The following is a 15268-nucleotide window of genomic DNA, read 5'->3' as shown; positions in this document are numbered from 1 at the left end:
TTTCGTTGAACTCGATGAGCAACACGGCGAGCTTCGGGCAGTTTCGCGGAACTTGCGCAGAATGTGGCATCGATTTATACGTAATTCTCTTTTCCACAGTGATGCCCAGTTCGCAATTAATACGGGACATTCGAACATGGGAGTAAAAACCTGACGTTAACAAAATGCGGCTCTCGAACAGCGACATATTTAATTTTAAAATACAGACTTCTCTTCTCCAGTTTTTTGTGCATTCGTTCCTTGTTAAAAAAAAATAAAGTCTTCACAGCTTTCACTAAGTTCTCGGCGCTTTTGTGTATGTACCGGTAATTTCAACAAGCCTGTTTCCAATATTTACACAGCGTTCGGAAAATGGACTAAACCGCTGTAAATATATACTTGCAGCTGATTCTCAATTGATTTAAGGTTATGGCACGTATTGTACTGTTTAATTGAATTTGCCATTTTTCAATAATGTTTTTAACTTACAATTAGTTTCTACATTCAAGATCAATTTATGAAACGTACTAGATTCCTAAAATTTTAAGTTGACTTATCACTGAGGAGATGAAAAGCTCATAAGACACTATGTGGTGAGTTTCTCGATAAAACAGGAACGTTTGATATCTACTTCACCCTAAAACTAGCAAGTCTCACGAGCTTTGCATTTTAAAGCTGTAGATACAGATTTCACGATTTTTTAACTATGACAACTATATATCTTCACAAGTCTTTAACCGTTCTAAATAAGTTCAAAGTTCAAAAACGAAAGCACCGATTCTTCTTAGACTATGAAGTCAACTCGCTATCTACCAAACTATTTGACTAATGTAATTTGTTTTTCATATATTTTTAGTTAGAAAATACAAATAAGATTCGTTGTTCGTTAATATAATTAATTACAAATTTTAACCAGGTGATCCTCAATACTGGCAGGAGATATGTGAGGCATTCCACGCCAAGTCAACCATCGTTGTTATATTTCAAAAAATCATATGTAAAACAAATTTAATCAAAGACAATCTGAAAAAATTCAGGGTCTCGACTGTTTTGTAGTTGAAACAATACATACAAATTTATGAAAAACATAAAATATGGTGAGTGTCTGACGTTGGTTGAATTAGCGTGGAATATCTTGTATATATTAGAAAAATTTTCACTTTATTAAAAACGTTATAAAAACGATGAGTGCAGAATTAAGTGAAGTTGTGAACCACTGTGGGATCTTGGCATTTCGCGCTTACATGCCTCTTCTCACGTATAACACTGAACCACATGCTAAATGAACATCACGTACATACACAACGTATAACTTACTACGTACACTTTAAGATGCAGGAAATCAGTTGCCTGCGTGATAAGCACCTAAACCACAAGGATATGTACTAAAACTCGAGCCTTTGCAATAAATACATTCTTTTGCGTTTATAATAAATATCAGATTATTTCTGAAAATTAACCTATATAAACTATAATTTCTCCAAAAATCACGGAATAATGCGCCGACTAACCGTAAAAAACGATTTCGGAGATTCTTGAAGCGTGAAAACGAAGGATTAAGAGAAAACGCAGACTTTTTAAAATTGTAAAATATTCAAAACTATTTTTACCTCTTTTACGAAATTCACTTTATTGTCGGTGGTTCAAAAACGTTTGGCAAAATCTTCGATCATATCCAATTCTCAAATGTAATACGAATTTTGAGGACTTATTGAAAATGTATTTCGAAATAATCAAAGTTTTTGGGACTACTGGAACAATTCTTTAGAGTTCGTAAATGACGGGTTTATTCTGCGTAACGTTGCGCCACTGTTCAAATAAGTTACGTGTATTTCGTCAATCAGTAACTCAGGTCTCGACTATCTGATGCAATACCAAGTTATTATCGTGTCACATCTGGAGGGGGCACCAGTAGGAATAATTAGCTGAACTTTCCGCGTAAGAATTTTTAATAGGCAACTTATAATATTCTTTTTCAATCACACTATGTAGTTTTACGGGTTTTTTATCCGTAAATCCGTTTTATTCTTCAGTGATCTCTCGAAAACGAGTTATAGAAAAATATTCTTAATCAAAAGATATAAAAAAAAGATACAGGCAATTGCAGACGTTAAATTATCAAAAAAACAGTTGCAATACTGCATATTATAACTTTAAGGGCATGCAATAGTTTTTCTTTGCCGGTTTTTTATGTACAGTTTTTCGTTTCATTGACAAACCAATGAACGGTATCGATTAAAACTTGAACGGTAAATTATCGGGGTGGTATGGAACGGTGGAAAGTATCTCACTTGCAAGTAAAAGTAGAGCAGTTCCACATGAAATCAGCCACGAAGTTAGGAAGTGAGAGGACGAGATAGAGGACACATACGACTCCCTATCCTCGGTCTCCTCTTTGTACGAATCTTCGTGCCCTCACTCCTGTATACCCGACCACAGTGGCCACTGGCCAGCGAAGAAATGCAAACATCTTTTATGCAACGCACGAATGCAAAGTGCTACTTCTTGTGCCTGCAGAGAGAAGCGTAAGTGGCGCTGTACACGCAGGGATAGAATAAAAATGCCGCGCATGCGCAAATCGGTTGTATTTCACTTTGCGCACTAGTGCTTTCCACTACATCCGCGCATCGCTCGCATGCTGTCAAGGTAGAATTATAGATAACCTTCAAACGATTAAATAATTTTTATACGTTGTGAAGTTTTTGGGAAAACAAAATTGTTAATTTTTTTGTCTTGTTTTTTCGTTATCTCAGAGACTAAAAAAACTAAATTACTGTGCCTCGCATAGCACTTCGGAGTCGAACACTATTTTGCAAATTTGACATATACAGTAAACGAACGACTATAAACGAACATAACTATGGAATAAGACTGATTTAGCCAAAATCTGCAAGAAATATCTTAAAGCCGATGCTTCAAGTTCTAAAATAATTTTTTTACTGTTCTTTACGTACAATTTTCGCGAAATTACGCAATTTTGGAATCACATGTTTTATCACCTAATGATAATCCGTGGCCCGATAATTATTGTGAGCTGTGTATATATTACCGTTGAAGTTTGGGAGAATCCGCCGGCAGATAGGCAACTGAAGTTACCTCTGGGGTACTTGTTGCATTTAAAATGTAACATCGGTTGCCTACCTGCCGGCGAAGCCTCGTCCGCATTGTTAACCCTCAAGGAATCCTCTCAGTATAAATCTGCTAATCTACAGAATAACTAGCTTATTAGTATTAGTAACTAGTTATTCTATATATCAACGAGCCGTATCAGTTAAAGTACAGATTGCAGCAAATTTTATTATATTTCAATCAGTCATTGCATACTTATCGAATACAACTTTCCTCACAACTAATTGCAGTATTGAAAACAGGAAAGATATAGAAAACTGGTTAAAGCGACTGAATTTTTGAATCTACTATCCTCCGGTATAATCTCTGTAGAAAATCTCCTATATTGTATTAGTATGAAGTAGTAAATACCTACTTTGATTGACTTGTTTTTGGTCTATAGAAGGCTATCATTGGAGCGTGCATTCCGACGCTGACTCGTCAAAGAATGGAATAAATATTTATTTTAAACCTAATGGTTACCTCTTCGTTCTCCTGTACAATAACTGGTTAAAGTAGGTATACACAATGCATTCATTTCACACTTTAACTATATTATAATTTATTCTATAGAATAACGAGTTGGTTAACTAGTAGAATAACTAGTTTAATGCCTAGTTATTCTATACAATAACGAATCGTATAATTTTCTGGCGACATATGCCTGTATCAATTTGTTATAAATTAAATTGATATTTTAACAAAACGAAAGCTGTTGCTGTTTCTTTTCTCACTGCCTCGATAATTTTATACGTCGCACGTTGTGGTGTAAATATATTATGTGTACATTGTATAAATTTCAAGTATCTAGGTCAACTCATCAACGGCCAATGTCATTTCAACCGTTACAATCGAAGTGAGCTGAAATATTGAAATGAACTTGCATTAGCACAATTGAAAACATAAAATGCTTTGACACAGATATTTTTTAAGAAGGTTTAAGATCAACGATTCTTCTTCGTAAATTGTATCTCTTTGATACACGTCTTGAAGATGTATTCATCAAAGTTACATATTTTTATATAAAGAATAGTATCGAAATTATGAGCATGAGTCCAGATATCAATTGTTCGTTTATAATCGATGAACTATTTTATTCAAGATTATTCTCTACAATATTCCGCTGAGAAACATTTTTCCCGATTTATTGATATCGTTGAGTAGTTAATTTTTCAAGATTTCACTGATATTGATTTTGATCAACGAATATTAATACTGAATTGACTGGTGAGTAAAAAAAATCTGTTTCGGTCAATTTGTCAAAAATCTTTTTCTACTGAAGCAGAATGAATTTATTTTTTAGAATGAATTTGCGATCCCCAAGACCGTTTTTCTTTTTTGCCATGACACACTTTCTACGTTTAATTTGCAATATCTATATTAAGCAAACAATTCTCGATTGTTCCTAGAAATGATTAGGGTTTGAACCACTTGCAGGGTCAAACTTCAGATGCAAAAAGTATGAGCAAGGGTGAACCGGTCGTAAAGAAGAGACTAATCAAGAATAAATTGATTTACGAGTTGTACTTGAAGTAAAGAATCACCTATGATGGGCCACAAAATAGATTTAGGTACGTTCAAAATATCAGCACGTATCAATTTGCATATCAAGCGAGACATCGGTTCTGAAACGGAAGTAATTCATTTGTGGCAATTTGTGATCAATTACATATCATTAACTTATTTTTTTTTTTTTGCTCACATTAGAAATTTCGATCATACTTTGCTGTTATTTGCATGAAAATATTCTCACTGCTAATTTTCTTGAAAAAAGTTCTAACGCGATCAAGTTGATTTGTTTGAGTAAAGATTGAAAAATTTTGTTTAGCAAACGTCGTCTTCGGTTTACTTGGTAAAAACTTTGGAGTTTTCAGCATTAAATGGCCAAAAGTAACGGTTCTATACATATAATTGAAAGGTCAGTAAACTGAAACCTGATTTAATCTTCCACGATAAATTGTGAATTCCCGCAACGTACGACATAATACCTACAACTGGCCAACGCTAATTCCTCACCTACGAATTTCAACTCAGAGATCTTATGCGTATGTAAATTTTGCTATTAACCAGCTGCCTACACGTTCGACTCATCAGTCGCTTAGTAAAGTTTACAGCAGAAAGAATATTAGAATAAAACATAAGAATGTATAATAAAATTGGTAAAAAATGTTCGCACACATTTACACTTGACATAAAAGTAGAAATATTTTTTCATCATGGCGCAGAGATGTACATGTGAAATATTCCGTTCGTTACAAACCAAACAATAATGACAAATCGAGATTACTGTGTAAAAAATGTAATTAGTCACAGAGTTGCTAGAAAATTCTGGTAAAATTAGTGTTGTTAAAATAATGGTTTAGACATTTTAGAAATCCAAGAAAGTATGGTACAAGAAACTATTTACAATTTTCCAATTACTGCAGGTAAGAAACTCATTCTCCTTTCGTACTCGGAACTCAATATTTTGATTAAGATTGAAAAACGACGATAGTCAAGGACTGTACATTAACCACAAATAGAAATTTCTCCCGGTGTACCGATTGACTGATTGTGAATGCATGCACCTTGTGTCCGTATCTCGCATATACGAGTATGCGATAGTGGGGAGTCGTTGATCGTGAGACATCTTACAGTCACTGTCTGAGGCCTCGATTAGGCGACGGTGTGAAATATGTCCGGCAGTTAGTCGTAACTTAATTGTCGTCGAGAGTGGCGTAACAAGATCGTCTCTTCTATCTGCTGTCTCTGACGTAACAAAATAGAAGTCCACAACCTCGGTCGCAGGATTAGACGCCATGCATCGCGGCGCTTTCGTTATTTTACTCATCTATGCGTCTCGAATTGGTACGTCAAGGCTCAACTGCAAAGGATTTTTTTTCCAAAGAGTCGCTTACCACGCCAATCAATATTTACAGAAAAACTTTGCCAATTTACAAACAAATATTTAAATAAAAACGGGTAAACTTCTACCTACTTCGTTTTAGGTCCGAAAGAAAATTCGAATTCGATTCTATACGAGTTATGGGACAATGACTTACATTCTCTCACGTCAACTTCGTCACCAGTCATTGTCACATAATTCGTATATAATCCAACTCGCGTTTTGTTTCGGACCGCAAACAAGTTAGCCGAAATGGAAAGACATTAATGAACATTACTGACGACTCTAGAATTATGGTCATGTATATTTCGTTTTTCTTTTATTTTGGTAACATTGTTTGACACCGAATTGTACTTTTGTATCCAGCTTCTTTTGAGTCGTCTTCTCGAACAACAAAATCGTGATAAATACAATTAAACATTTACGTATTCGTGACGGGTAGTTTTATCAATTTAAACAATCGTTTTAAACGTTGTTACTCGTATACTATCGGCAAACGATTTTTCGGTACAGTTGTATTTCGCTTTACGTCGAATCAGCTTCAAAAACAGCTGTTAGGAAAGTTTTTAGCTCGAACGGTTCGAAAGATATAGCAAACAAAGATTTAAGCTTGAACAGAGTGGTCGTTCCGATTTTTGCTTTTTTTGTTATTCTTTAATCAAATTTGCTAACATGGGAATTTTTTATGCTATCCAGATACACGTCTGAAAAATTGTACATTTTTCAGTAAACTTTAAAGCGTCGCTCTTGGAGAACTAAATATTTATCATACTTCTCGACAAAAATTCGATGGAAAAATCATAGAAAATGACCAATCTCGATATTTTTCTTCTGCATCTTAGATTTTTGGCAACATGAATCTAGTCGGGTCGAAAAATGGCAAAAAGTGCAAAAAATTTGAAATAATTCGGAAAACGTCTTTTCAACTAAGCTGAAAAAATTCTGAAGAATGACTCAGAAGGAGAGTATCACACCTCCGAAACACGCATTCGGCTGAAACTTCTGTAGGTTTTTCTTTGCCCAAAAATGTAGAGCTTCTGATGTGTAGTATTATCCATATAAGCATTTTTCACCTCGATTGAAAATAATTATATAAGCAGTTTAATGAGCGGAATGCTCTAACAAACGAAACCGGTTTTGCACTTTTGCCGAAATATTGACTTTTCTTCACTCAGTGCGCAGAATTCGATTTTGCGTACCCAAACGAGTGCGCAAAATAGTACATTCCTAGAATAATACGGGAATTCAGTCGAAATATCTGGTTACTCGACAATAAAAGATATTTCGATTCAATTCCCGCACTACTGTAGGAATGTAGTATTTTGCGCACTCAATTGGGTGCGTAAAATCGATTTTTTCCCACTCCGCCAGGAAAAATAGTATTGCACAACTCGTACGGGAATGACCCATTTTGCGCACTAGTTGCGCAATCTACTATTCATTGTCTTCTCTTGAAGTTTCGGTGACAGGTTCCCACAGATTCAACTACGAATATTCGACAATCTGATTTACTGTAAACTCTGGAACTACACATCAGAATCATCTATTGATCCAGAGAAGCATCCTTAACAGTTTCAGTAGAATCTGTGAACTGGATGTCCGAAAGTCACCTTGTGAGTTCATCTATGAGATCAACATTTCAGACAAATTAAGGCTTGTGTTTTTATTTTGATTCTTGGCAGGCGTACCGGTTGAAACACACCCGGTTATTTCTTCAAGCAAAGAAAATACCCGTATCTCCGAGGATGTCGCGGCTCAGAGATTGTCTCTACTTCGAGAGCAAATGAATATCTACGGAATTGATGCTTACATAATTACTACGGCAGACGTTCATCAGGTAACGTTTAGCTCCGCTACCGCTGCACGTTGTTCTGAAAGACTCTGCATTTTGACAGCTCAGCCAAATTTCACTGAAATTCCGTCAGTTGGTGTGAGAAAGTTCGAATTCTCTGAATGTTTTAGTGTTTTTTTTTGGTTTTTAATCAGCCGTCCGAAGTAAAATTTAAGGTAAAATCAAGTTCGAAATTTTTCAAAAAAGTACTACTCTTTTCGAAGACTATATTTTGCAATTTCTAAGTCTTACCATGTTTGCGGTTTTCGGGTTTCCGCGGAATCGCTGTAAAATTTTACACACTTCGCGTGAAACTCAAAAAGAGTCTGATACTTCATATTTCAATGTCATTTGGATCAAATGTTTCTTTGCTTTCAGCCAAGTCAATGCCTGAGATCAGATTATTAATCGAAAAATGTTGCCGACCCGGTTATTTCATTCTCAGTAAAAATTCGTGGGTTTAAAATATTTCATGCTTCGTGGAAACAACGGTTTAATTAGGTTCAATTTCACCGACTTTAATAACAGTTTCTGAATCTTCGATTAACCGTTTTTATTTGGACTCTGAGTCTATGCGAATTATCCATTGTTTAGTTCGTCACGCCGACAATTCGGACACCTTCCTTCGATCGGTGGCGTAATAAATCTATCACGATAAGACGTCTTTCGATTAACGTTGGGATTACCAGGTTCAACTCAGCTGATAACGATTTATGCTGCATGTACGACAAATTGATCATTTGAAATGACCGGTGCTAGCTCTAGAATTAAAATCGCAGGTCGAAAAAACTTGTGCAGGAATTTGAGAGTGTCACTTTCTTATACTCGTGTGTCTAAAAGTAAATTTCTGGATTATCATTAATACTAGAACCAAAGAAGATTATAATGTTCTCTGTCATTGCCAAGCTATGGTCCTTCCAAATATCAGAATCCGTAAAAAACAAATGACAGATGCACGAAAATGTGTAAAATTTGAGAACACTTTCGTTCCACAAAAAATATCGTTTTCTCTCCGAGACGTCTGATTATAACACTTCAAAACCATGAAACTTCTATAAAAAAAATTGTTGACTTATCTAATTTTCAAAATGTATGTATTTCGGTTCGAAAATGTATAGCTCGATTTAAATAAGACGATTTAAATAGAACTTTCCATCATTTGGACAGTAAATATATACCCGCATTATTTTACCTATTGCTTCAGATTAATTTCCAAGTCAACGACGACCTAAATATGTTCACTACTATACTATCATCTGTAACCTTGACCTGGAAAGAATTACAGTAAACCTATAAAATGTGCCGTGAAACAATTATGCTGGGCTGCAATCGTTGACGTCAAATATTTTTACGCATGGCGCTAACGAACCGAGATTAATTCAGTCAGTCCAATAAAAAGAACATGAAAATCGTGAACAATCGAGTCTTCAGTTTGTGTCTAGCACATCAGATTTTATGTGATTTCAAAATGTATCAGAGTATCCAATTTAAACAGATTTCATATGTCTTGAGTAGATTTTATATGATTTAGAAGATTTTGATGTTAAATTATTTAAGAAGATCAAACGTCACAGGGTTTCAAAGAACGTCAAAAACGCTAAAATACTTCTTGGATGCCAAATGATTTCAAACAATTTTACATATTTTCTCAAACATTCAGAGATTCAAAAATATTTCACGTGATTTTAAAAATTCTCACGTGGTTCTCAAAGATTTTTTTGCAGATTTTGTAAAAGGTCAACAATTTCACAAAGTTTTAACGAACTGATTTCTAATAATTTCGTAAGATATCATGAGTAGTGCGTACAAACTTTCAAAAATAATCAAGCCCCCGCAAGGTCGGACGTTCTAAACGTTTTCAGTTACAAGTCACCCGAGACAACTGACCTAATTAATAATGTTCTCCATGAGGTAAAATCCGGAACGTCGGTGAAAAAATACTTGAGAAAAGAATTTGACATCATTGGGATTTCAATGTTTAGGGTTATTCGAAGTACGAAAATGATCTCTAAGTTATCACCGTGAGTAGAGATTTAAAAAAAAAAAAATGTTTTAAGCGAATTAAATTTTACAGAGTGAGTATATAGCGAACCGAGACATGCGTAGAAGTTGGATTAGCGGGTACACCGGAAGCGCAGGAACTGCTGTCGTAACGTTGAATGAAGCAGCTCTGTGGACAGACAGTCGTTACTACGAACAGGCCACCCTGCAACTCTCCGACGATTGGGTGTTGATGAAGAGCGGCCTGACCTCTGTAAAAACCGCTATCCACCTATAAATAATCCCGCTGTAATTAACTTTTCGTATTACATTACAACCGTACAATTTTCAGACACCCAGTCTTCAAGTTTGGCTCACCACTGTTCTTGCAGCAAACACAACAGTCGGAACGGATCCCGAAATAACGACCTATTCCCAATGGACCACATGGAATGCGGTGCTCGGTGAGATCCGATATATGCAGTTTTGTTTTGAAATTAATTATGCTGATGCGATGGGTTTACCGGTGGCATGTGAATGATACGATCAAATGTGGAAGTTCGGGAAAAATTTTTTCAGAGTCTTATTCGCCAGGGAAGGCATCGCAGTCCTTAATCCCATGGTTACGCCAATACAGTGAGGTTAGGGTGAACAGGGAAGGTTGAGTGCACGCACGTTACACATGCACAGATTTTAAATGAGCTAAAGCAGAGCAGCGCGTGCCACAAATTGCTACCAACCTAACGTACACAAAGATCTATCGGAATGCCGATTGTTCGTGAACGGCTTGACGGACGTCTCGCAAGAGGCTAGAAATCATTTCGTTTAAATAGGTTGGCGGCAGTGCGTATCACGCGTTGAGATCCGTTCAACAGTGTAAAATCGACCTTTCTTGTTCACCACAAATTCACAGTATGGCGTCGTGTCCAGCGATCAGCTGATCGTTTTAGGCAAATTTCTTGAGCATCAAGGAACACAATTTATCGTGCAAGCTGTTGGACTTCCATTTTGCGATATTTAATTGATATGGAGTAAAGTACGAGCGGAATAAACACTTATATTATTAAATACGACGGCCATGACAGTCAATGTATCATATTTATTGCGAAAAAAATGGCGATTCCTGAAATTAGGGATCCCAATGAGTACATAGTGAAATGGAATTGACATCAAGTATTCCAGAATTGATGATTAGTTCAGAATAGATAATTAGTAACGATTTTGACTCAGTTTCCATTCTTGAAATGTACACATAGTATAACATGATCGCCTGCTTTTTATTCCACGTATTAGCAGAAGCGTCATCATTATAGTGCCATATTTTTTAGCTTGATTTATAGTTAGTCCATCTTTATTCAACTATTATATGAAACGAAAAGAAGTGAATTCATTTCTTAGACATTGACGCTTTGCAGCTGCCAGCAACATAAGTTTATTGGCTGTGGAGGATAATTTGATCGACATTATTTGGACGGATCAACCTGCCTATCCAATGGATGCAATTTTCGATCATCCCATAGAATTCGCTGGTTTGTAGAATTAAAATTGAATATAGAAGTAAGGTTTGATTCAAAAGAAACGCAAGAAAAATACAAACATTTTTTCTGGTTTTTCCCAGGTTTGTCGCGGGAAGAAAAGCTCGCGAATGCAAGGATTGCCATGGCGGAAGCCGACGTCGATCTCTACGTGATAACGGCTTTGGACGAGGTCGCGTGGCTGACGAACCTTCGAGGATCCGATATTCCAAATACTCCGGTATTTCGCAGCTATCTCCTAATCACGAATGAAACCGCCACCATTTACATTCCATCACCAGAGACCAGACTCAACGAAACTCTGATTGAGGATTTAACTGGCGCTGAGAATTCCAGCTTTGCGTAATATACGATTACATACATAAGAATCTTCACCTCAAATGCAATTATTATGAAAAGTTTCATAACTTCTTCGTCGTCGAAGTTTGAAGCGTTTCCGAAACATGTTTTTACAAGGGTCGGTGAAAGTAAAATTTGAGATTAGTGCGACTGTGGCTTAAAAAAGTTACAGCCTTGGGCTAAAAGGTACAATCCTTAGAAAAAATGCTATCTTGGGTGCATTTTTCAAAACGCCATTCCATTGATTGTGAAAACGAATGAAACAACACCCCTAGTTTGTAACAGAAATTATTCCAAGCAAATCCATTTAACGCAATCAAATATATATGTATCAATGATTTTGGGAAAGGTTTTAGAACTAGAATGTTTAAAATGACCCATCTTGTTCACTGACCAGATCCTCACAAATTGTGTGCAGAACATTTTGGAAATTTTACATTGTAGCGTATTTATAATGCACAAATGAAATTCTTGACGAACATCTGTTGTACTCTACTTAAACAAATCTGTATTTAAACACTCTGGTGATAATCGATGATGTAAATTTTCTCAAGCGGTCTTTACGTTGAACGAAGTCAACTCAGAGGCTGAAGAAACAGATAAAAAACATACGATTTTAATCATTTCGAACGTTCGAATTATAAAAATTTCTCAAATTCTTGATATCTCAAGTTTATGTCAGTTGACTTCGACCAGAATCATTTGTATTGCGCATCATTATCATTAGCGCAAATAACGCCACCAGATACTTGTGAAACGAGTTTTTCATTTTTTCCAATTTCTGATTGCGATGGTACATCTCATCCAACCTTCAAAGTGAAACATTGACATGGTGTGCCAATGTATACTAATTTACTAATTTATAAATAATTTAACTAGGATCGCCGATTACGAGAACATATGGGAGGACTTAGAAATTGCCGGAGAATTGGCCACGGCCATTTTACTGCCTGCACCGTACAGCTACGCTTTGGGAATAAGTTACCGAGTTTACACAACGGTTCGTAATAATGTTACAACCAGGCAGCGTCCTTCGTCGTTGACCAAATCGATCAGACAGTCTAGTTAATAATTAAAAATTTTCATGCCGAAGGTTCCCTCAAGTAAAGTCAAATCTGCAACCTCACCTGTGTTGCTGGTTAAGGATCGGAAGACCGAGGTCGAGGCGAATGGGATGCGAAATGCGCACATCAAGGACGCCGTGGCGCTGTGTCAGTTTCTCTACATCCTCGAGGAAGCGGTAACATTGTCATAATATTGAATGTCCTTACTCTCGTCTCTCGAGTTTCTAGAAATTTCTTCGATGATCTACGTTTGGCCTTTTTTTCTTTGCACAGATAAATAACGGTGAGGAGTACGACGAGCTTCGTGCTGTTGAAGAGCTAAGCGCCCTTCGAGCTGCTCAGGCGTACAACTTCGGTGACAGCTTCGACACCATCGCTGGATACGCGGCCAATTCCGCACTGCCTCATTATACTCCAACAAACGAAACCAATGTTGTCATTGGCACCAACAGCACCTTCATGTTGGACTCCGGAGGACAATATTACGGTAAGCAATTTTATTACCGCCCCAAATGCTGTTTGTGTAACATTGCAATTTGGAAAATATAACTCACAAGTAGGTCCAAAAACGATTTAGTTTTATCCCGGTAGTTTCGTGGTACTCGGAGTACGGATTAATTGTAATTTTTTACTGCGAATAACGATAAAAAATAAACATATTTCAAATAAAATACCAGAATTTTGCAGTCGTCATAAACTGACACCCAACCTAAGATGGCCTCACAGTGACTTGTGTAAACGGAATTTCTGTTGCACATTGCATTTTACGAGTATTCCACAATACAATTGCACTTTCAAAGATATTCATTCAATCACCCGTATGCTTTTAATAATTTGGAAGACGTCATCCGGTGGTAATAGGCATCCCGTTGGCCGTCATATTTAACAGTAAAAGTTGTTCTTTAACACAAATTTTAATCGAAATCGACGTAATATCACAAGATGAAAGCACAATAGTCTGCACGGGATTCTGTGTACCCCGACGTTTGTCAAATTTGCTCAAAAGGATCAGCTGATCAGTACTTTAGACGCCATGTTGCAGATGGAACAACCGATGTAACTAGATCAATGCATTATGGCACACCGACGGAAGAGCAGCGAGACACTTACACGGCACTTCTGGCTGGCTGCATAGATTTGGCTAGACTAATATTTCCAGTTGGCCAAAGTTACTCTACGACCGATCTTCTGATGCGGTCACAGCTTTACAGACTTGGAAGGAATTATGGTCATGGCAGCACGCATGGCGTTGGCTATTTCTTGTCGGTTCACGAAGGTTTGCCCATACCTATGTTTTACTTATTTTCTGCATACATGCTGGGGTATTTCGTGAAAATGTGATACCAGCAATTCAACATAGGGTAAACCCACCTGCAGTTATGCAATTTGAAATTGTTGATCGGTAAAACGTATTCTCCGTTGCCGAAATGTAGACTGAATTGCACGAACGCAGGCAGGGTTCGGAAAATGTACTCCGAATTGCGTACTACTTGAGTAAATTGAAAATAGCAAAAAAAAATAACTGGTTTTCAAAATCGAATAATTCTCATATCATGGATAATTATGTGTTGACACGATAGGCAAATAATTGATTTTGAAAATCGAAAAATCAAACATTACTACAGTTGGTGACAAATTCCCTATTCACAGCTTGGAACGCCACTTATGACGTTAACTTCTTCGGATCCCAAGAACCTGGTTATTACCAGGAAGGATCCTGGGGAATGCGACTCGAAAATTTAGTCGTCGTAGTGCCGGCGAATACGACGGTAAGTGCGAGAATTTAAAAAATATTCCCGACATCTGTCGAATGATGTAACTTGAGGATTAGAAACCTCGGTAATAGCCTTTGAAAATTCGATCGTGATTAAAACGTTATAATTCAGAATCAAATAAAAATTGTTAAAAATATTGAATTCAAGGCGAATTGTTTTATGATGCAATACAGTAAACTTAATTATTCTAAGGAGACTATAAATTAATTTGGCTCAAAGATTCATCATATCTTTACAGTATGATCCAGAAGAAACGTTTCTGACATTTGAAACCGTCACGTTGGTTCCCTACGCCAGGAACTTAATTGACGAGACCAAACTATCCGACGATCAGGTAAATGTTATAATTGTCGCAGAAAAAATTCCTGAAAAAAGTTCGAAATTGAACACTAAAATTCTGTCGTTTATACCGATGAAAGTCCCAAATCACCATCATAAATTGTCAAAGAAATGTCATTTTGGAAAAAAGTTTCGGCTCACTAACTTAGATTTTAACTCAACTGACTAGTGCAATTTATTGTCACTTGCAGCTGTCATGGTTGAACGAGTATCACGCTACAGTGAGGCTGAAAGTGGGTGCCGAGCTTCTGCGACAAGGGCACAACGCGACTTATGACTGGCTGGTTGAACAGACGAAACCAATTACAAGACCGAGAAACGTTTATCGAAGGTTTAATTTTGTTGCTCTTCCGTAAACCGGCAATTACAAAATCGATAATAAATTGAGATATTCTGTCAAATGAAACCGATTTCACTCCCTCTTGTCCTTGTGT

General features: G+C 36.7%; 2 protein-coding genes across 9 annotated transcripts in view; one reads left to right on the top strand and one right to left on the bottom strand.

Moving 5' to 3' along the window:
- Positions 1–2329, bottom strand: part of LOC124297132 (sialin) — a 12870-nt gene extending 10541 nt beyond the window's left edge. Inside the window, exon 1 of one of the 2 annotated variants that reach the window (XM_046747799.1) lies at positions 2271–2329. The gene's annotated coding sequence lies outside the window, so the exon portion shown is untranslated. Of the gene's footprint in view, positions 1–1589; positions 1695–2270 lie in introns of those variants that run through there. The other variant, XM_046747800.1, reaches the window with a different exon arrangement.
- LOC124297129 (xaa-Pro aminopeptidase 1-like) lies at positions 64–15235 on the top strand. Of its 7 annotated transcripts, XM_046747790.1 has the most exons (14): positions 2368–2504; positions 4525–4658; positions 7654–7808; positions 9877–10056; positions 10135–10246; positions 11198–11311; positions 11401–11659; positions 12536–12656; positions 12750–12896; positions 12994–13207; positions 13763–13996; positions 14371–14489; positions 14734–14829; positions 15026–15235. In XM_046747790.1, the coding sequence occupies exons 2-14, from the start codon at positions 4634–4636 to the stop codon at positions 15188–15190; spliced, it is 1941 nt and encodes a 646-aa protein (XP_046603746.1). In that variant the 5' UTR covers positions 2368–2504; positions 4525–4633; the 3' UTR covers positions 15191–15235. The 7 variants fall into 7 exon arrangements, with proteins under 7 accessions (XP_046603752.1, XP_046603749.1, XP_046603750.1 ...); XM_046747792.1 differs by lacking the exon at positions 7654–7808; XM_046747789.1 differs by lacking the exons at positions 2368–2504; positions 4525–4658 and adding an exon at positions 5732–5934.
- The last annotated feature ends 33 nt before the right edge of the window (positions 15236–15268 follow it).

Source organism: Neodiprion virginianus, chromosome 2, assembly GCF_021901495.1.
Source record: "Neodiprion virginianus isolate iyNeoVirg1 chromosome 2, iyNeoVirg1.1, whole genome shotgun sequence".
Classification (NCBI taxonomy): domain Eukaryota; kingdom Metazoa; phylum Arthropoda; class Insecta; order Hymenoptera; family Diprionidae; genus Neodiprion; species Neodiprion virginianus.
Note: the sequence above shows the minus strand (reverse complement) of the source record. Positions and strands in the feature narration are given on the sequence as shown.

What these genes read in the sequence shown, in the direction of transcription:
- LOC124297129 (XM_046747789.1), top strand. Translation starts at nt 5,886, where the DNA reads ATGCATCGCGGCGCTTTCGTTATTTTACTCATCTATGCGTCTCGAATT. An exon ending in CTACGGCAGACGTTCATCAG is followed by an intron (nt 7,809 to 9,876) that starts GTAACGTTTAGC and finishes TAAATTTTACAG; the next exon opens with AGTGAGTATATAGCGAACCG. An exon ending in TGAAGAGCGGCCTGACCTCT is followed by an intron (nt 10,057 to 10,134) that starts GTAAAAACCGCT and finishes TACAATTTTCAG; the next exon opens with ACACCCAGTCTTCAAGTTTG.